This window comes from Camelus ferus, chromosome 6 (assembly GCF_009834535.1).
Source record: "Camelus ferus isolate YT-003-E chromosome 6, BCGSAC_Cfer_1.0, whole genome shotgun sequence".
NCBI classification, from domain to species: domain Eukaryota; kingdom Metazoa; phylum Chordata; class Mammalia; order Artiodactyla; family Camelidae; genus Camelus; species Camelus ferus.
Genome location: NC_045701.1, coordinates 52,174,060 through 52,195,871, shown reverse-complemented (window position 1 = coordinate 52,195,871; position 21,812 = coordinate 52,174,060). Strand labels below are relative to the sequence as shown.

Below are 21,812 nucleotides of genomic sequence, written 5' to 3'. Positions count from 1 at the left end.
AGTATCCTCATAAATATAATACCATTCCGTAATGCTTTTGGATTCTGGTTTGAAGTTTTCCAAAATCCCAGTTTGCTTCTTTTGTACCTTCTGCCATTTTGGACCGTTCTGTTGTCTTATCCATCCCAGGTGGTTCGAGATCAGATCTCTCACTGCACGGTGAAATTGCGCCAGACCACAGGTCTCATGGAGTACTGCCTGGAGGTGATTAAGGAAAATGATCCCAGTGGCTTTTTGCAGGTAAGTGTCAACTAGTTTCTGCTTCAGATTCTCAATGTCCTGGGAGGCTGAGTCTATGACACCAAGGCCAGGCCCCCAATAGCCCTGGCTGGGCACAGGTCCCCCCATAACAGAACCCACCTTGGTGCTGACGTGTGTATGTGGGTGCCTAGGACACTTCACTGACTCCCCAGAAGTCTCTGCTCCCATGTGCCACAAGACTGAGAAGCGTATGGGCTTTTTAAATTTTGGTTTGTTCATGTTTGATCCTGAAAACATAATTCCCTGCAAGTTTTTCCGAAGCAGAGTTATTGCCTTGCTTCAGAATTGGGCCCTTTTACTAATATCTTGGACAGTTTTGTCAGCTAGAAATGTCTAATCATACAAGGTTTCTACCTCCTTGACACCTCCTTCTGGCCAGTAAGTCAGTTTCTTCCCAAATAAAGTGAAGTTTCTTTCATTCCTTGGGTGTCTCATGATTTCTTCCGTGCTGTTTTAGTGAGATGCTATGATGTCAGCTGAATTTTACTTAACTTTTGATCCCAATGATTCAAGGACCTTTTATTAAGGAACATGTAGATTCCCTTCTAATTCTAATTCTGCCAAGCTGGACAAGAATGACAGAGGGGGATTAAATATAAGAAATGAAAAAGTGCTTTACCAAAGAATAAAATGATACATGAAGATGATGCATGTAAAGTGTAAAGAAATTCTATTTTATAGATTATCATGTACAGCCTCCCTAATCTATTTAATAAAACTCATTTCTAAGTCTTAACAGGATATACCCACAGCTCATATCAGAAACTTAGGGTTGTTGGTTCCAGTAGACTTAACGGATCGCCAACATATCATTATTTAATGTTATTGGCTTCTATTTGATCAGCCATAAATAGCGTGATCATATATACAGATCATATATCATATATTAGAGCAATTAACAACCACTAATTATTTATAGTGCCCACTCTGACTCATGGAGTATTTATATTTTCGTAATAAGTCATAAGGCATCCTTGTCATAACAGGCTCCTGGCTTCCTGCACAGAAACGGGAAGGGTATTAGTCCCGTGGTGGCTGGTGGTGTGCTCCCGGAGCTGAGGAGCAGTGATCTGTGTCCAGTGTGGGGTTGTACTGCTTAGGCTGTGGTCTTTGATGTGATAGATTTCTGACGCCCTCATAAGGAGAGTGCACCTGACGGAGGATCAGTGGGGGAAAGGCACGCTCACTCCCAGGATGACCACAGACTTCGACCTGAGTCTGGACAACAGCCCTCTGCTGCAGTCCATCCACCAGCTTGACTTTGTGCAGATGAAAGGTGCGTGCTTGGGTCTCCCTCACCCCACTACCACCCCCACCCCCCACACCCAGCCCCCACCGTCATAGCCACACCCTGAGCGGATCCTGGTGCTGCCAGCATAAAGACTGCCACCATAAAGGCAGCTTGCCAGACTGCAGCAAACACAAGGCAGCCGCTAGGTTTATAAATCACGTGACAGGTGGGAAAGTCAACACACACACAAACACACACACACACACCCCCCTCTGGTTAAGGTTACAAAAATGTGGAATGGCTCCTGTCTTATCATGAATTGGAAACATAACTTGTAGCCGTGTGACCTGCCTCTCAGAATCAGACAAATCCAGATCAGCTCAATGCTCGCCTCTTTGAGGGTCTTAGAGATGTCACATGCTCAGTATCAGAGAACAGCTGACGTAAAAAGAGATAAGGAGAAAGAAAGAAAGAGCGCATCACTGTGCATAAAATCTTGTTGCAGACAGTAACCCAGATGTCTTGATAAAAATCAAAGGAGTTCAGAATTGAAACTGCTTCCACAGGGACAGAGATAGTGAACAGTGGAGCGTGGATTTGGGGGCATTTGAGAGGATCACAGTCGATTTGCCTGTGCTGGTCAGGAAAATGAGAGCCTGGGCACAGAAGGAAAGTGGAAATGTGAAATCAACGTTAACTTTTGGTCTGTGTGGTTAAGGGATATGGCAGGATCTCTTAGAGATTTTCAGGTGGCTGAGGGGAAGTACAAATACTTAAAATTACCTTAAGGAAAATGACTCTCAAAGAAAAGTAAAAATTCACGCTAATCATGAAATGGTTATGGTATTTTTATGGCAGCGTAAGTAATATCTCATTTGAAAAATATTTCAGATTTTTTTAACTTTTTATGTTGAAATGATTATGTATTCACAGGACATTGCAACAATAGTAAGGAGAGGTCCCCTGTACCCTGTTTCCAATGTCCATTAGTGGTTTCATGTGGCATAACTATTATAGAATAGCAAAGCCAGGAAACTGACATCAGTACAATGTGTGTGTAGAGGTCTGTGCTATCGAGTGTAACCACCTCTGTAGCTGAGACACAGCTCTACTCCATCACCAGAAAGATCTCCCTCATGCTGCCCCTGTGTAGTCGCACCCACACCCCGCCCCAGCCCCTGGCAACCACTGATCTGTCCTCCACCTCTGTAATTTTGTCATTCTTTCTGATCTTTTTTAAAACTGAAGAAATTTGATTTGCCCTTTGCTTCCCCCAATTTAAGCATCCATGTAATAAATGACTGAGAATTCAGTGCTTTAAAATGTTTGTTTCTTAAGAAAAATCTACACGCATCTTTTTATCAGACATAGAGAACCGTGTAACCCAGTGAGCGTTAGGGCTATGTACATCATGCAGTTACATTTATCCCTGTCCCTGGTACATGTCCTTCTCTCATCCTTTTAATGAATTTTTGCCCTGTTTTATTTTCAGTTTTCTCATTTTTTATTTAGTATGAATTGCTTTAGGATGATGCCTTAATTAACTTTCGAAGTAAGTTGTGTATAGATTGTAAATAAAAATGCTTCACTGTAGTAATAAAAATATTTAGCATTTATTGACTGCTCACTAGGTCAGAAGTACTCCCAAGTACTTTCCAGAAAGTAACTCATTTTATTCTCATAACCCTGTTAGGCAGCTGAGGAAACTGGGGCACAGGAAGACTGGGTTACTTGCCTAAGCTCACCCAGCTCATGAGCGGCAGGCCCAGGATTCATACCCAGGGGGCGTGATTCCAGAACCCATCTACAACTTCCAGTGTGTGCTATAAAGTTAGTGCCTTACTAAGGGGCTTCTTTAGGGAACAACTGAAGTCTTCTCTTAAATTGAAGAAATTGAAATTTTTGTTGCAGCAGTTCTTTCAGGCTTTTACTAAATTGTTCTTTAACCCCTTCATGGTAGCCTATGAAGTGTCACCATCCAAGGAGTGTACAGAGCCCGAGGTAAAGTCCCCTTGATCAACCTCTCTTTATATCCAGTTCTTTCAACCAAGTTGAATCATTGAAAGGTCATGTCTCAAGTAGCTCAGAGGAGAAAATGTGTCACAAGAGAGCAGTGGAAAGGCTTTTGGTGGAAGAGAGAGAAAAAAAAATGAGCCAACCCAATTAGCCTTAGTGATGAGGCAGGAGGAGGGGCCGGTAGACGGCAGAAGCCTACGGGCTTTCAGATGCTTTAATCAGTGGAGAGCCCTCTCCTCCCCATCCTTTTTGAGTCATGTCCATCTGCCATAGCGGAGCCCAGGCCTGCCGGCTTGCATGATGCTAACAATTGTATTGGAGTGAACAGGCCCTTCATCTGGTGTGGGAACTGCAGGCACAGACCGCATTCCTAAAGCATCCTTGCTTGGCCATTTATGTCTGTACACAGAAGGAAGTGTGGACATGGCTGTACACACAGCAGAGGATGCTACCCATGCTCAAGGCCAAACACAGAACACTCTCACAGCAAAAATTCACCTGGAACCCAAAATTATCCAGAACAGTTATGTATGAAGTTAATATAACTATGTATATATAAAGCTATATTATATGTATACTATAAGGCCATTTGGTATGAGACTGGATTATTCCATTTTCCTTTTCTTTTTAACATTTAATTTACTTCTGATAAGTATCCTGCAGATTTAATTCATGTGCTTTGCTTTGTGCTCATTAAGCTTAGTTAATTCAGTGAGAGCCCAGTCCTCCTTAGAATCTGAATAATTTTCATCTGTCATGCTTTTGATGGCAGAAAAAAAGCCATAAGGTCATGACACAGTAGAACTTGATTGGCTGTAGTTAAGACTTCTCCTACTGGCCCCTTTGGTATCTGTTAGCGTATACACAACTGTGCCTGGTGGAGTGTTGGTCTTTTTATTTTCTTAGGATATTCACAGTTTAATAAATTGTGTTTTTACTGCTTGTCAGTAAAAATATCTCAAGAATTTGCACCCCCATATCCATGTACAAGTGGCCAAAATTTAAGTGACATTTGGAATTGTGTTAATCTGACCATCGTGAGACTAACATGTTAGTTTCAATGTATGTTTTCTAATTGTGCTAAATATGTGGATTAGTAGAAAGTTTAAAATATTTTCAACTATTTGAAATATGCATTTAAAGCCATGACTCAGACCTACAACTAAAATATCTGTTTACTTTCTGACTCAAAATTTGAGCATCTCTCTGGTTTTGAAATTTCATCTCAGATGCCTTTTTTAAAAATATCAAAGAAGATAAGTCTGTTGTTGGTTTTTAAATACTTCCGCTTAGGCCAGCTGCTGCTCAGCTAAAATGCATTGCCTAAAATTATTCTCTTATTAGCTAAGGATTTAACTGATCTGCTCTTTTTGTTTCACCATCACCCTCAAGCAGCTGAGATCTGAGTGGCAAATGCTGGCACCCTCTTTGTTCAAACATCCCTAAATTGTAATGACATGTTTTCTGGTTACATTTTGATTAGAAAATCATCTTACCCTCTTTCCAGACTATTGGGAGTAGTGGTTGATCTCTCAAGCTTTTCTTTTGTAGAAAAACAACTGATTAAACCTTGTTTTCTGTTTTTATTACGGAGTAATAAAAACATTTTTCCTGAATTCTAAATTGCTATTGTCAATTCTTACCAGGTCATGGGAATGAAATTTTAATATTTTTTTCCAGTCCAACCCAGGTCTGCTTCTTGGCTCAGAATATATTTCAGATACCGACCCTCTCCCAGAAAAATATTACCCCAGAATTGTCTAAGTACACAAAGGATCCCAAGGTTCATGAGTCAGTGCTGAAATGAAACACTAATGTGTTCACTGTGACCCAAGATGAAACACTGACCCAGTAGTCCATCAAGCCTTTTTAGCACAAAGACTGCTGACTGTTAATCCCTTGAGTGCCTCTACCCACCTAAGGACACATTTATCTTCATTAACTCATTCTGAATCTTAAGAGCCCTGATTATGCACCAAGGACATAGACAAGGACAGTGTGATCTGAACAGACCCCCCCCCCCATAAATCATGGAGAAAGAGTGCCCAGAGATTTGGCAGTGATGAGCACACACACAAACTCACGTGGTATCTGTATCATGATCTGGGAGCCTGGAGTTCGTGTCCTCAAAGCCTGTGTTCACGTTTATCCTTAGGAGGGTACTGGGAATAGCTTTCCAGAAACCACCTGTCGTCCCTCTAAAATCAAAACTTTCCTCAAAAGCCATTTGTATTGTTTGACCACCATAAAAAGGAATGACTGTCCACAAGGAACCTTCAGAGAAGTTGATGGAGCAAAACTGCGTTCCCGGCCACCATAGCTCTGAAGGTGAAATATGTCATTCGTCTAGACCAGCAATTCTTGAGAAGCTTTATCGTTCACATTGTAGGAATCAAAAAGGAACATTCCTCTTGAAATTAGGCCTGCACCTTCCCTCTTCTTTACTATTACTGACCCCCGGGATGGAGAGGCAAGGTAAACACAAGACCCCTAGAGCCAGTTGGCTTGGCATCGAGACCCAACTCAGCCCCTGCCCAGCTGTGAACCCTTCCTGTGTTTCAGTTTCCTTGTCTCCAGATAGATAGTAATACCTCGTGGGGTCAGTGGGGTCATGGTAAAAATTAAGCAGGTGAACACATGTAAGCCTCTCCCTACAGTCTGGCCCTCAACAATGTTTCCAGGTCTGGGGTGGGAGGCCAACCTCCTTTACTCTCCCCCACATCCTCACCACTCTCCTGTGAACTCTCACAGAGGAATTCTGGAGGGTTAGGAGTATTCACAATCTGAAGGATTAAAGAAAAAGGTAAACAAATGAGAAAAATATGAGCTCTAATTGGAGCTAGAATGGCCTTTAAAAAGTCAGACATTTGAAAATTTGGGTATCACAAGCCACTGTGGCAGAATTTAATTTTGAGCTGAGGCTCTGCCAGACCCCAAGGAAGTCAGTAAAAACAGCTACCCCCCTATATCTAAGAGGAGAACTCTTAGCCTGAAGCTTGGTTTTACAGGCTAACAGGATGCTGAGTGCTAGAATTCTGTTCAGGTCGGGGGAAACTAGTTGTTTAAGAAAAATAAAGCTATCCAGGAATGATCATCATGGTGTTAAGATTAAGATAGCTATTGTAGCTCCAATGCCAGGGGTTTTAATAAAATGTTCTCTCTCCAAGTTCAGCCCAGGAACTGTCATGCTGTCCATTTCCAAAACACAAGAGATAACTAATTTGAAAATACTTTGGATTCTTGTAGACCATTTATTTTATACCTAATAAAGTGAAAAAGGGTAATGATATAATACCCAGTATAAAATTAGTTCTGAAACATCAGCCTTAGCCTTTTCTAATGAGTCTATAATTTTGTTATATTTCCTTTTATATGCAACATCGCTTTGGGGTAAATAAGGAAAAAGTAAAAATAATTCTCAGCACATTGAGAAATAGATTTAGACACATGCAAGTGTTTCTAGGTTCCTTCCTTCTCTCTCTTTCTCTCTCACGTTGCTTTTTTTGTTTGCTTATTTGTTTAAATTTGGGACATATGAAGATGAGTGATTGGTCAGACTTTTTTCTGTCTTCTTGGCCTTTTAAAGTGTATCCACTGAGGACATATAAATGAAGTTCACATGTTTTAATTACACATGACACCATGTATTTCAGTTAATCTTTTAATTATACCTACATCTATGCAGGAAACTTGAGTTTCTTATCAGAGACATTGTAAGACATTGTATGATTCAAGTTAAAACCACCTTGTGATCCTACTCTTCAGTTTTAAAATCAATGAAATTTAGATGTTCTTGAAACATGAACAAAGGGAAAATGAAGACTGATTGGGTAGATAATGAAGCAGAGTCCAAAGAATAGTTGTTATATGGTAGTTAAGAACAAATGTCCCCAGGAAGAATCATTCTTGTCGCTAGAAGCCCTTTGAAGAATGGTTTGCTTAAACTTGTGAGATTTTACTCCACTGTTAATATGTTAAGATATATTATTTTAATTTGGAAAAAAATTTAAATGACAAAGTAAGTTCCTAAGTGGTATAATGACCTCAAGTTGACCCTCCAATTACAACTCCTAGGTGATACCTGTTTACATGTAGATGATCATTAAAATCATTAGAAGGAATTATATCTTCTGTCTCCTCTTTCCATACAGTCCTGTGGTCTATTTATTGAACAAGGCAATGCATTTATTTCCTTTCCTCCATATCCAGATGTCCTGGGACCTCTGAGGCTGCAGAGCCATTGTTCTCTGATAAGGTTCCACCTGAAATCTATGCCACTGAAACTTGAAGCAGGACTTCCCTTCCTAAACTGATCACCTCCAGTTGACTTGTCATAATTTTGATTTAATTCTGCTTGATCTAGTAACTCAGGGATGGTTTTCTTGTCATGTATCAGCCTTCTTAAGTGTAAGATAATAGGCCTACTTCATCCTCACATCTCTTATGTTTTAGTCCCTGCTTTTGTTTTCTAGGTTATCTACCATAGAACCTGTTTCCTAAACTCCTGCTAAATTAACCGTCTTCTTACTCGGGGTGACTGGCAAGGAGCAGATTTAATTCAGTGCATGACACTCAGAGTCCAATTTTGGCCCAGCATACCAGGTGTTCTGCAATTAACATTTGTTCCTCTGAATGTCCCTGGACATGGTCCAAACTGTTCTCTCCTGTTGTTAAAGTGCCACAAAAAATAAATGAACGTTTTGATGCTTAAAAAAAAAATTAAGCAGTTGGTAAAAACATTGTTCCCAGATACCTATATTGAGTTCATATATTAGGAACTAGGATTATTCATTACCTAACATTTCTATGTCTGTATGTCTAAAAGCTCAACTAATCTGCAGTTTTAAGTAATACAGAACGGGGAGAGGGGGTATCGTGTCTGGTAACACAGTGACAGATTCTCACAAGGTCACAAGGACACTCTGACCCTCTCTGCCAGGCCCCATCTGTTCTTAAACTACTCTCTAGGCTCACACTTGACTGTTCTACACCTACAGAAAGAATAGTCTCGAACTAGTACCATTTTCAAGGTATAGCTACCTTGAAAGAATGCTGTCAAATTCCTCAGATATTTCAAAACTGAGAAATCACTGTAGCCCTTGGTACCAAATTTTTGGAAATTGAAATTGTACGCAGCTATAGCTACTTATGTGCACAAAACCTTAAGTAGAATCATTAATTTAAAAAAAAATGATAGAACCTTAGAAATATAGTGGTTTCAGAGCTATTTCTCAGCATAGGCTGTCCTCGGTTTATAAAGTGAGGTTTAAGGCTCAGAATAAATTTTATGAGAAATTTATCTATCAGCCACGTTATGGGTAAAATAGGCTTTAGTGGGCTGGACAGGAAATCCATCCCCTGTGTAAAACGTTTCCCATAGGGGTGATACCTTCAGTGCTCATGGGGGTGAGAACAGAGCAGTTGTCTCTACTCTGATTAAGGAGGAAGGAAGTGCACCATTATCACCAAGTCCAAACTTGACAGGCCAGTAAATTGGGAGACAAGATGCTGGGGCAAGGAATAACAACTTTATTTGGAAAGACAGCAGGTCGAGAAGATGGGGGCTAATGTCCTAGAGAACCACCTTCCCCAAGTCAGAGTTCACACTCCTTTTATACTAAAAAAAAGGGGAGGGGGTGATTCGTTGTTGCAAACTTTCTAGGTGTTGGAATCCTTTGTTCTTTCAGCTGTCCACGTAGGTCAGGTCACCATGTTCCTGTAAACCTCCAACAACAAGACAAATGTTATTCTCTGTTCTGCAACTTTTTATCTCTATATGAATGGAAAAGCGGTATACCCTTAAAGGTCAGAGCCTTGAGAATGGGCTATCTTGTATATTTTGGGCTATGGGCAACATTCTTTTACAAAAGGTTTAGAACCATCATGACAAAGCCCAGGAAACAGAGCACAGGGTTAGAGCTAAAGGAACAGATCTAATATGGAGTCAGATTTGTTCTTCCCTGTTACACCATGAGCTTGGAAAAGCACTACAGTAGACCAGAAATCAGTCCCACTCCTGGAGACTGAGAGGATAGTGTTCAGGTCCCTACCCACGTACCCCCAGCTAGCTACTTAGCCTAGTCACTTGTTTATAAGGAGATGTTTATCATTCCTAGATACTGAAATGTTGGCAACTCGACAGAAGCCAGGGTTACACTAATTTCTGTTTAGCTTCCTCTCCAGTCCCAGCGACCCCCATCCTGCAGCTGGAGGAGTGTTGCACCCACAACAACAGCGCTACGCTGTCTTGGAAACAGCCACCTCTGTCCGCGGTGCCGGCGGAAGGCTACATTCTGGAGCTGGACGACGGCAATGGTGGTCAGTTCCGGGTAAGTGGAGCGCCTACTCCTTGTTAACCAAAACTGTGCGGAGCTCAGAGGACCCACCCTGGCGTCTCAGACCCATCCGGGCAGGGCCTGCCTGCCCTTCAGCTGAGGCTTGCCTTCTCCTTGTGCCATCAAAGATGGACCAAGGAGCCCCTGCATAGGAACTGCCCCGCCCTCTGAGAGAAAATACGTCCAATCCTGCAAAAGCTCTGGAGTCAGACTGCCTGCATTCAGATCCCAACTCCACCACTTAGCCGTGGGGCTGTGCTCACTTCTCACCTATCTGAGACTTCAGCGGCTCCTTTATAGATAGGGAGGTGATATTAGCATGCACCTCAGGCACTGTTGTTAGGAGTGACTTAGGTAATTCACATAAAATTCTTAGTGCCTCAGTCCCAGGCCCCAGTCTTCCTAGTATCCCACTGGAGAGTTGTCATTTTATGGCCGTGCTTTGGATACAAATTATTTTTACTCATTACATCAGCATAATGTTGCAAAGTGTACAGCTAAAGAGGGAGGCCAATGCCTAACCTGCGCTAAAGATGTATTATGCTAGGATGTATTTTAAGCTTCTGAAATGTCATTCTTCCTCCCTCCCCTGTTTCCTCCCTCTTCCGTCTGTACTGTGATGAGATCTGAAAGCTCATGATTCCCCTTCCTAAACTTCAAAACTCCTATTGCTTTGAGTCTTATCTTGTGACAGTTCCTCAAGTTATCAGTGGGTTATAAACACAGCATAGAGAGCATCCTCAAATCCATTTTTTTTAGAAATCATACTGAGTTAAAGAGCTTAGTAGGTATAATATACTGAGTAAATGCCAGCTTAATGCTAACTATAAGCACCCAATTTTAATATTCAAAGCCCTGTTAATAACAATCATTCAGGAAGCTGCCAGGCCCACGCTAAACACAGGGCACTATGCTAGTCAATTTGCACAGATGACCTTATATAATCCTCCCATCAACTTCATAAGGTAGGTGTTTTTGCCCCCATTTTACAGAGAAGGAAACTGAGGCTGAAAGCGGTCAATTCAAAGGCATAGTATCTCCCAGATGAGTCCACATCAGGCAGACACAGAAGCACCTGCTCCATCCACCTGCAACACTGCCTCCTTAACAACCTCAAACAAGGGTTGGAGTTAAAGGGTGGCCTGTTATTTTTTGACCCTCAGGAAGTGTATGTGGGAAAAGAGACAATGTGCACCGTGGATGGTCTTCATTTCAACAGCACATACAATGCTCGCGTCAAGGCCTTCAACAAAACAGGAGTCAGCCAGTACAGCAAGACCCTGGTCCTGCAGACGTCCGAGGGTAAGGCCCTTCAGCAGTATCCCTCAGAGCGAGAACTGCGAGGCATCTAGAATGGCCGGCCAGCCCGGAGGTAACCCCACCACTGCCCACATTCTCAAGTGTTTCCATGACTTGCTCTGCATTCTGGCACAGAGCCACGGTTTCTCTCCTGCCTTTAGAGAGCCCATGGTATGTGGATGTGATCAAACCAAAGAGTCCACAGCGGCTGTTCCAATGGCCTGGGCCGGCGGCTTCCTTCAGTAATGCTCTAAGTAAGCTACAGCGGAAGAAGCTGAGAAGTGAAGGCCTGAATGTGCCGCAGTGTGTGGGGCGAATGTGTCTGGGCTCTAGGGCAGGCTCCCCTTCTCCACGATGCACATCACTGGCCAGTTTGGCCCAGAGGATGCTAAATTGCTTTGTAGGGTTTGCTTGTGTCTGAGAGCGGGGCCCCGGTCCTTGCCAGCTGTGGATTTATCTGACTGGATGTGTTTCCGAGGGGTGTGGGGTGCAGGAGCTGTTCCGAGAGGGCCTGTCGGCAGCCACTCCTGGCTTAACCAGTGAGCACCGCTTCCATTTCACATGCGGGGACTGGCTTCCTGTGGGCACTAGACAGGAAGAGACCAGCGCCTCAACATTACCTCACCATTTCCACCTTTGCCTGTCCCTCTAGGCTTAGCTAGGCTGCCTGGGCCCTTCACACAAGGTCCATCTCTAGAGAGCTTTTGCTTCTTGGCTATACCATACAGATTTTGGCCATCAAAGGCAAGCTGTCCATCTCAGAAGAGGGGCTTGGATTTGATGGCCAGGTATAACCTCTGAGACTCTTAACATTTTCTTTCTAAAAGCAATTGCAAAACATGAAATTAAACTTATAAAGAGGTATTGGTGGTCGGTGCCAAAGCATTTTCAGACCTGAGTGTCATTTTAATCCTAGCAGCCACCCCCACCCTGCCGACATTCTCCCTAACGTCCCTCTGCAGAACTAATTATGTTGATTTTGTTCACATTCAAAATGTTAGCTAAAAGAACTGTGGTGGTGTTTTTTCCCACCTCCCACGAACCTCAGCATGTGCCAGTCACCCCAAAAACGATTCACATGGTTAAAAACAAGCACAACTTCAAATCCCATAGCAAGGTTCAAAGGCCCCTAGCCGTGAGAACCACGCCTGGGGAGCAGTCGTAAGTCTGTGAGCGATGCCATTCAAAGAGAAAGGTCTGGCGAAGGGGAGATGCCCACACGACCTCTCCCCATCTGTGTTATCGGGATGTGGGAGCTGAGCCTCCCCTGGAACAATCTATTTTAGCACCTTCTCTCTGGGAGGAGACTTAGCTTAAGAGCAGTTGCCTGTCTTCCCAGAGCCCCACACTAGATGCTAGAGTTCTGGACGCAATGCAGAAGGCCCTGGACGGTGATGGCCTCACTTCCCGTGTGTGTACAAGGCGGTTTGATTGAAGAGTGAAGTGCATGCCGTCAGAGCAGGGAGACAATTTGCAGCAATGTTGTTATTTACTCTGTGTCACCAGACCTACGGGAAAACTATTTCTATTCATAATGCATCATGGAACTCATACTATTCTGCTAAAATCAGTTGTTAGCATAGCGGCCTGAGCACTGATGTCTCTCTTTTCATCCTGCAGGAGGATGTAGTTTCTAAGTTTCGATTAATGTTCATAAGAGTATGGTGTCTAATAAATTACAGGATTGGAACTACGATCCTTGGTACCACAGTCACAGAACTGGGGGTCATTTTCTAAAAGAAACTAATGGAACAAGTCCTCTTCCAACAAAGAGACTGTACTGTAGAAATTAATTTCCTCCATGAATTTTATATATTGTGTACAAATATAAGGTATGTATCTAAATACAAAGAAAACCCTATCATCGTGTAGATATCAGTATTCTCTGTTACTGCACAGAAGTGATTTTCTCGTGATGAAATAAAGTTCACACACATACTTTCTCCATAACTTTGGTTTGTTCTATTTGTTTCTCCCTTATTCTAATTCATTCCAACAGTGAGACAAGATTTAGACAGCAAGAAAAAATATAATAAATAGCTTATTAGAACAAAAAGATTTCATGAATCTGTAACAATAGAGAAAGCTTATAAGAACTAAAGAACTATACCTCTTTTTTTGTTTTTTTAGAAATCAGTGAGACAAATGGCATTAACAGAATTTTGGTACATTAATGGAACTTATACTTTATTCATCTTATTTCCTACCATTCCTGGAAAGTTTTGCTTTGGAGATTTTTTTCTTTGCTGCTGTAGGGGGAGGGTGATGGAATGCTTTGTTTTGGCTTTCTACTTTAACAAAATATTTTATGTTCTTTTAGCAAGAGTTAACCCGTTTCCACGTTGCAATATCAAAAGCCTGTATCACAGAAGGGTATGATTTTGTATGTGATAGCAAGTCTAACGTGTATTTACATGCTTTTAGCCCAAGGCTTAAATCACTTACCACTTGTACTCTTTGGACTATCACAAAACCTTCTGCTGACCTAAAAGTAACATCATGCAGGAGAGAGCAAAAGTCCACATTGTTGTGAATTCTGACTGTTTTTTCTGAAAACAAATTTGTTTATTTGTCTGTTTACCTGGGAGTGTTTGGTAAGTGCCTGCTGTGTGCTGTGCGGTGGGTATAGAGTGTTGAGCAGAGGTCACCCAGCTGTTGTGGTGCTTACAGTCTAAGAACAGAGACAGGCCTGAAAGAAATAGACACACAAATATAACATCTTCACAAATTATGATAAATGCTGTGAGAAAAGGAAAGGAGACCATAATGAAGATGTAATTTGTATAAGGGAACCAGTCAGGAAAACAATGAATATACTAATTCAATGCAATGGAAATTATAAAGAATGTGTTACCAAAAGAGAAAAGGAAAGAAAAACGCATTATTATGTGAGTTCAAGTTTGGCTGGTTCCCTGAAATCAAAGTTCTTGGGGATGTACCCGAGACAGCCATGCGAATAAGGACGGTTGCAGATCAAAACCAAATTACCCCGACTTAAGAAGAAACATAAATGTAAGCACTGAAGAATTTTAATGAAATGTTCAGATAAGGCCCACAACCTGGTTGTATGCATCTTTAAAGTAATTCATTTAATAGCCGTGATGGCTGTGTTACAGTGTCTGAAACCATCTGCAAAAGGATATTTGTTAAAAAACATTATGTAACAAGACTTACTTAATGCATAGAGGTCTGGGGCTCATTCTGTGTCTAGAAGACTGTTTTCCTGAAAAAAAAAAAAAAAAAAAAGACATGGGTGAGAATAAGACAGGAAAACTTTCTGTTTATTTTCCCCTATTTTCCTTCTCCCTATCTAACCAGACTGTGTATTTTTTTTTTTTCTTTTTCTCAAGTCTGGAGAGAACAGTAAGATAGAGTAAAGATAATATTCCTGGTGCTTGGATAATTCACTGAGACTATTACCTGGCTGAAAACAGGTCTTTCTCTGACTGCCCTCAGCTCTGGGAGCCAAGGAACTGCTTCACGCAGCCTCCTCCGCAGGGGTGGAGCTGCGGCTCACTCATCCTTCAGGGGAATTAGAACACAGAGCGTTGCACCTTCTGTGCAAAAAGTACTCTTAAATACAGATCTTTGCGTAAAAAGATTATTTTCCTTGGACACATGCTTAGAAGTAGAATTACTGAAGCGTATGAACATTTTTAAGGCCCTTGATCTATGTTTGCAAATTGCTTTCCAGACATATTTTACACCAGAAATGTATGAGCCTTCCCTTTTTTTTAGTATTACCTTAATCCTACTATTCAGAGTTTAACTTTAACTAACAAGCAGCCTCTTCTAAAAGAAAAAAATAATGTTTCTAAAAGGGGGATTTTTAATTCATTGTTTCATAGAAATAATATTCTGATTCTTACGTCTCATAGCTACATGAGATAATTACAACACACTGCAGGGAAAATGAACAGGATCTAAAGGGGAGGGAAGACTTCTCAGGGGTGAAAGAATAGGAGAGAGAAGGAGAGAGAAAAATCCAGAAAGAGGGAATAACTATACAAAAGGCAAAAACATCAAAATGTGCCTTGAGCTGACTTTTGAAAGGAAACCTCATTCATTCAGAAACATCCATTGAGTTGATTTTGTGATGCGTACAGCATGGCCCTGCCCTAGAGTTTACAGGCTTTACTCTTTCTCTTCCTTGACCTTCATGGCACCTGGCTCAGTGCCTCAAAACCATGGTACCACCTCACCTCTCCAGCGTTAAGGTAACCACCCCACGATCCAGGTAGTCCTCTTACAGTCAAGAAGTAAGCGACAGCGACTTGTGACTGCGGGGGAGGAGTTCAGGCCTAGACGCTCCCGTGCTGTCCTCACAGCAGGGCCCTTGGTGCCACTCAGCTCTCTCTTCCTCCCTTACACGGAGCTCAGTGACCCATCTGCGAAGAACACAGCAGACTAGACGTGTCATATTAGAAGAGAGAAGAATTTGGCATAGAAGTGAATGGAGGCTGTTGGCAGCCTTGAGCATGGAAGGTAACTGGAAAAACTGTGAACAAACCGAAAAAAAAAAAAGAAATCTAAAGAGAGCATTCTGTGGCATATGCTCAGATTAAGAAAGTCAGAAAGTATATAATGAATTTTAAAAAGATTTCCACCTAATACATTTAAAAGTCAGTTTATTGTCTGGAGCCCTTAGTAATGGGATATTAGGTCCATGTCAGACGGCTTTATGGAATCAAACATGAAATAAGTGCCTCCCAAGTCTATGATAATAAACCCTACTACATATTGTGTCCAGCTTCTAAGAACTTTCTTCACTGTCCACTAAAAACTTCCATGGAAAATGACAGCAAATATTTGTAGGACACTGAAATCCAGTAGAATTGTATTAAAACTACCCATTCACTGCAAGGTCCTAAGGAAAAAATAAAGATTCTTTTCTGCTTGCCCTAAGCCCACTGTGTAGACTTTCTGCCTCTGTCCCCATTGCTGATGTCTAAACTGCTCCCCTGTCCTGTTGCTGCGACATTCTAGATTCACCCTGTGTATTAGTTTCCCATTGCTCCTTTAACAAATTACCACAAGTTTAGCAGCTTAAAACAACACTAACTTAGCACCTTATCACAGTTCTAGAGGTCAGAATCCTAAATGGGTTTCCCTGGGCTAAAAGCAAGGAGTAGCTGGGCTGCATATCTTGGAGGCAGTTCCAGGGGAGAATCTGTTCTGTTTCTTTTTCCAGCTTCTGGAAACCACCTGCGTTCCTTGGCTCACAGCCCCTTCTTCCATCTTCAGAATCAGCAGCGTGAGATCTTCCAGCCTTTTTCTGACTCTGACTCTCCTGCTTCCCTTTCACAAGAGTCCTTGTGATTGACTATCTTGGGTCCATCTGGATAGTCCAGGATAATCTCCCCATCTCAAGATCCTTCACTTAATCATCCCTGCAGAGTCCCTTTTGCCATGTTAGGTGACATATTCACAGATTCCGGGGCTTATGACACGGAGCATTGTTTTTGGCAGGCCATTATGCTACCTGTCACACTCTAAGAGGAAAGTATCATCATCATCATCATCATTATCCCGCTCTGCATATGGGAAAACTGAGCCTCAGGGAGGTTAAATGACATGTCAGACCTGGGCCTTTCAGCTCCAGTGCCCGGCGCAGTGCACTATGATGCTGACATAAAAGAGTGCTGTGTGCACTCAACCAAAAAGGAAGGAAAGAGGGAAAACTATCCTAAGTCTGTTTGCTGGATGTCTGACAGCAGTTTGTGGAAGCAGTGTTGTGTAGCTGCCTCATGTGTTCATCCGGAAACCCCAGGCAGAAATAGGATTTTAATACTTTCAAAGAGTCATGTAAGAGTTTTGTTCAAAAGAATAGTGTGCCTGCTTTAAGAGGGAGATGTGGAGCTGGCTCTGGTCTCCAGCACAGTACCCAAGCACCTCCTTGGGTCCTTCCTGTCCTTTTTGCATATCTCTCCGTTTCCTTCAGGTCCCCCCCGCCCTCCGGGGTGGCTTCCCTCCACTGGATACCAGTGGATGCTCTTGGCTGTCTCACTGCCTGGGAAGGAAAAGGAATGTCAGAGCCACATCTTCAAGGTCCTTGAAAGACCCCACCAAGTAGCTCTGGGATGAGAAGCGCTGCTCAGGTTGAAACCCCTGAGCTGTTTACTCATAGATTCTCTCAGCCCTCCAGATCTCAAGCATGAGGAAAAGTGGGGAGGAGGCAATCAGTGATAATGAGAGAACCAGGCTGCAGATGAGGCTGAAAATTCCAGCGCTCTCTGCACACAGCTGCCCAGAGCAGTGGAAAAAGAGTGCTCTCAAGCATCCTTTTACTTGAATGTCCACAGGAGCCATCTCCCCAGCGCTTTCCAGGATGGTTTTATCTAATGATAGCAAAAGGGTTGGGATTCTTGAAATTACATCTTAGAGATTGCTTTCTAAAAAGGGACATAGAAGGTGTTATTCATAAAGATTAAAAATGCCTTTTTCTCTCCCATTAGACTCTCAGCATCACAGTACCCTTTCCAGTGTGATAGCTCCTCCTCCCACACATCAAAGGAAATAACCCAGAGAATATTCAGAGATGCAGGCAGAATACAGGCCCAGAACGACCCCAGATACATCTGTTCAAAATCTCTTTGCAGACATTTTATGGTGACTTGGGGCCAGGATAAGTACTGCTCTCTTAAACTTTAATGTACTGAGACACCATCAGTGTCCCCCCAACCCTCCACCACCAGAGAAGATGTAATCTCATCTGACCTCAGCCTGCCCTTCCCGTGTGGCCAGAATCCCAAAGGGGAGGGTGATGTGTGTTTGCCCAGTCATCACAGTCCATGGAAATACTCTATGTAGACGAGAAAGATTCATCCTCAATACAGTGCAGGATTTGGAGAATGATACTATACAAACCTTGGTCCCCCTGAGACCACCGGAAGCGGCCCCATGGCCCGGATCATAAACCTTATCTTTTACACATTTCCAAGGGGCAAAAGAGCAGCATTGGCCTTGTCACACACACACACACCCCAATTTTAATCACCAGGAAATGATCCTGCCTGGGCCCCTGTCCTGTCCCATCACAGCTGGTAGTGTGACTCAGATGTGTCCTTTAATCTCTCTGGACTTTGGGGGTTTTGTTTTTTATGGTTTTGTTTTTGTTTTTGTTTTTGGTGAAGAGTTGTCTCTAAGACTATAGACTTAGAGTAGATGACCTCTTAAGTTCTTTACAGTTAATACCCCCTGGTTTTCTTCTGTGGCTTCTCTCTTCAGAATTACTGCTAAAAGCTTTATTTCAGAAAATGCTATGAACAGGCAAAGCCACCTCCTGCTTCCTGCAAGAGTTTTAATGGGTCTTGGAGGTCACCTGTGATACTGAAAATTCTGTGCTGATAGGGGATAGTTGATAAAGGCTCACAGAAGGGAAAGTATACGGTCCCCTGGAGATACTTCCCCCTATGCCTCTGCTTCACCTTTCCTCACTCGGAGCATCAGCGCCACCCCCAAAAGTATTTAGTTAGAAGAATATGCATTTCCAGGACAAATTCCTCATGGTAGGTAAATCATACCTGAACAAATTTGGGTAGATTTTACAGAATTCAAAGTGAGAGGCATAATGATAGCTTTCAGGCCCAGAAAAGAGAGATTTTGTTCCTTTTAATTTTGACAACATGTATGATATCCCAGGGAATTCCCTGCGTCTTTTCAGAGGACTGGGTTGGATCCAAACCCTATTTTTACTTCTGGTGAATGGTCTTTGGAGTTGATACTCTGGGGAGCAGTTTAGTCTTTGGAATCTTTTTTGCCTGTTTGAAATATAGGAATGTTCGATTCTTCTGATGATAGTTCCTTATAAATAATGCCATGGTATTATTCTGAATTGGGGTAGAGGACTTGGTGACAGAGTGTACAACTGTCCTGGGGTGGAAGGAGGCTGTTCCCTTTCTTCTTTTAAAAGGAGCTTTTCAAAACAGATTTGTTTCTCGCTTCTCAACTACAATTAACGCCACACTTAAGAAAGATTAAAATACCACCTTTGGCTGTAAATTATGTACCAGTGGGACGTAATTGTGACTTTGGATGCTTATTAGATCATTTAAGGAAACTCAGCCCCCTTCATTCATTTCTTCATCTCTTTTAAAGTCTTCCCAACAAAAGCGAATTATTTTACAGCTGGTTTGTAATTGACACTGCTTGTGCAGCTCTTGGTGGCATATCTTACCCTACTGTGCTCTGAAACACAACCATCATGTTGAGCCAGTATCCAAGGGTCCTTCAGTTATGAAGCTGTTCACTACCAGACAGGCAGATAACCAAGAATTCTACCAGGGCACAAAGGAAGCTGGATTAGTGTACATTGTCATAAAGAACTCCTGTCAGCTTGCTTTTCCTCTTTGAATTCCAAAAATAACATCTCAACGCCTGTGCCTTACATTTCCAAAATATTCTACCACATCCATAGAAATCTTTAGTGTGCTATACATGTTGGAATCAGTCAAGAACTTCTACCCTCCGAAGTGCAAAAATCAATCAATAATGTAAGACAAGAATTTTCTTTAAATTATTCTTTTTCTTACAGTCAGCTCTCCTCCCAGCCCTGTGTTTCCCAGCTGCTTAGTTCTAATGTGATGTCTGCTAGTGAACAAATAATATGAATGTGTAGTAAGCCAAAAAGGAGTACGCTACTAAAATATTCTTTTTTTGCCTCAAACCCAAGAGTCAGTAGATAATAAGTGTGGTCCCCAGCCAGCCTTTGCTTTGATTATTCTTGATTCCTTCTTTCAAGCAGAGGACCTAATCTCAGAATCCAGCCAGCCCAGGTGGGAAGGGAAAGCAGTCCAGGTAAAGGCAAGAGGAGAACAAAGGCCATTGACACAGTCAAGCGAAAGTGTGTCTTGACACATTTCTATTATAAACGCCATCCCCATCCCAGAATTACTGATCTGCCCGGGGTCACCACCCCCACATTCAGTTGGCATTCTGTTTTCCATTGCTCTTTCTTGCTAAACTGCTTTCACTCAGCAAATCTCTTCAGCAGACAGGATCACTGCTTGGGATGAAACATGATAAGAAATTTTAAGGAACTATTTGTCTTTCTCTAGTGACCTATACATTAAAAATTAATAATAATCATCTGGATATTAGCTGTGACCTGAAACATAGCTTTGTATCATGTATTCTTAAAAAAAAAAAAGCACTAACCTCATTCCTCTTTGTTGTGACTAATAGAATATGAATGGCTGAGAATCCTCCAGATCTCAGTAGTTGTACTTTGAAGGAGAGGTGAGGAAGCGGGATGGACATCCGTCCCTCATCCTGTGGGGATAACACAGAACACACACTTGGCTAGCTGTGTGTGTGCCCAGTGTTCATTGTGGGATTTGGTCAAAGATGGGTGTGGCACTGCTATCCCCAATACTGTCTTACTGTCTTGGGTTCATGTCTTTGAACATGTCAGAGGGACATGACGAGGAGAGTGAAGATTTGAAATCCACATCCTAGAAGAAAGTTTGGAAGTAGTTTCTGTTTAGCCCTGAGAAAGAATGGTTTAAAGGGGACCCGTGACTGCTCTCAAATATTTGAAGACCCAGTGATCTGCATGGCCCCAGAGAGTAATGCTGCAGTGGAGGAGCAGAGCTCCCAGACAGGTGTATCCAGACCAGTACAAGAACACCTGTAAACTGGGGGGCCTGGCCGGAGGCCATGAGACCTTCAACCCAGGGGATTTCAAGGGGCAGCTTGATGGTTGCTGCTCTGATGTTATCAAGATAAGTGCCTTCTCTCTAAGACTCCCGCAACCTAAGGTAATATCACGTGGCATAGATGACCTACAGGCAGCTGATCCAACATTTGCACCACATGCATGGGGAAGGGCTCAAAGGTTCTGGCTGGTGGAAAGTTCTCTAGAACTTCATTTGGACAGTTTTCATGACGAGGTAGTAAATTTTTTTTTAGGAGCTTCTTAGAAAAAATGGAATAAGAGTCCAGGTAGTAGGGTATGGGAGGCCATAGGTGGGAAAAACTCCGGGACAGAGATGGAATGATTGGATACCATGGATATTAAGTAAGCTTGCCTAAAGAGAGAGCGTGGTTCAAGAATGAGAATGGTCAAGGAAAATTGGGTCATCAGTAAATAACAGCTCTACATAAAAGAACAGGAAAACCAACCATTTAGTGTCAAGTTACTGGTCGCCTGTGTAACCATAGCTGCCCTCAGCCCCTACCCCGCACAGAGGTGCCGTCACCAACTCTAAGTTCTTCCTTATGATGAGACTAGAAAAGGTGAGTACCGTGGGACTGGATATGCTCCCCGAGTCTGGATTCAGTACACATCTCTTCACTGGTTTTCAGATGATTACTCGAGGGTATGGTATACTCTGAAATTCATTTTACTGTAAGAGTCCTTTCCCTTCATTTTCAGGGCAACCAGAATTTTCGGTATAATGACTTGATTGTTATCACCTGGTGAAAAATACCTCTCCAAGCAAATTCTTGTTAATAAAAATCTTTTACTGACATAAATAGAATTGTAAATGCCATCTCTCCCTAAAAGAAGCCCATGCCAGTTTGTGGTGCTGTGCTATTTATTGTCTTTCAAATTTTTCTGTTAAACTGAAAAACCAATTCCCCCTTGAGATAATTAGAAATCATTTTTGATTTACCATTTCTGGACAAAGAAATGACCACACATGTCAAGTTACCCAAACCATATGAAA

General features: G+C 42.3%; 1 protein-coding gene across 7 annotated transcripts in view; it reads left to right on the top strand.

Annotated features, from left to right (window-relative positions):
• The window catches only part of TRIM9 (tripartite motif containing 9), a 104,746-nt gene that overhangs the window by 70,565 nt on the left and 12,369 nt on the right, over positions 1-21,812 (top strand). For 5 of the 7 annotated variants that reach the window (XM_032482023.1, XM_032482021.1, XM_006193246.2 and 2 more), the window contains exons 4-7: positions 130-240; positions 1,384-1,537; positions 9,680-9,837; positions 11,007-11,145. In XM_032482023.1, coding sequence (XP_032337914.1) covers positions 130-240; positions 1,384-1,537; positions 9,680-9,837; positions 11,007-11,145 — 562 coding nt within the window. The remainder of the gene's footprint in view (positions 1-129; positions 241-1,383; positions 1,538-9,679; positions 9,838-11,006; positions 11,146-21,812) is intronic. The other 2 variants (XM_032482022.1, XM_032482025.1) reach the window with 1 other exon arrangement.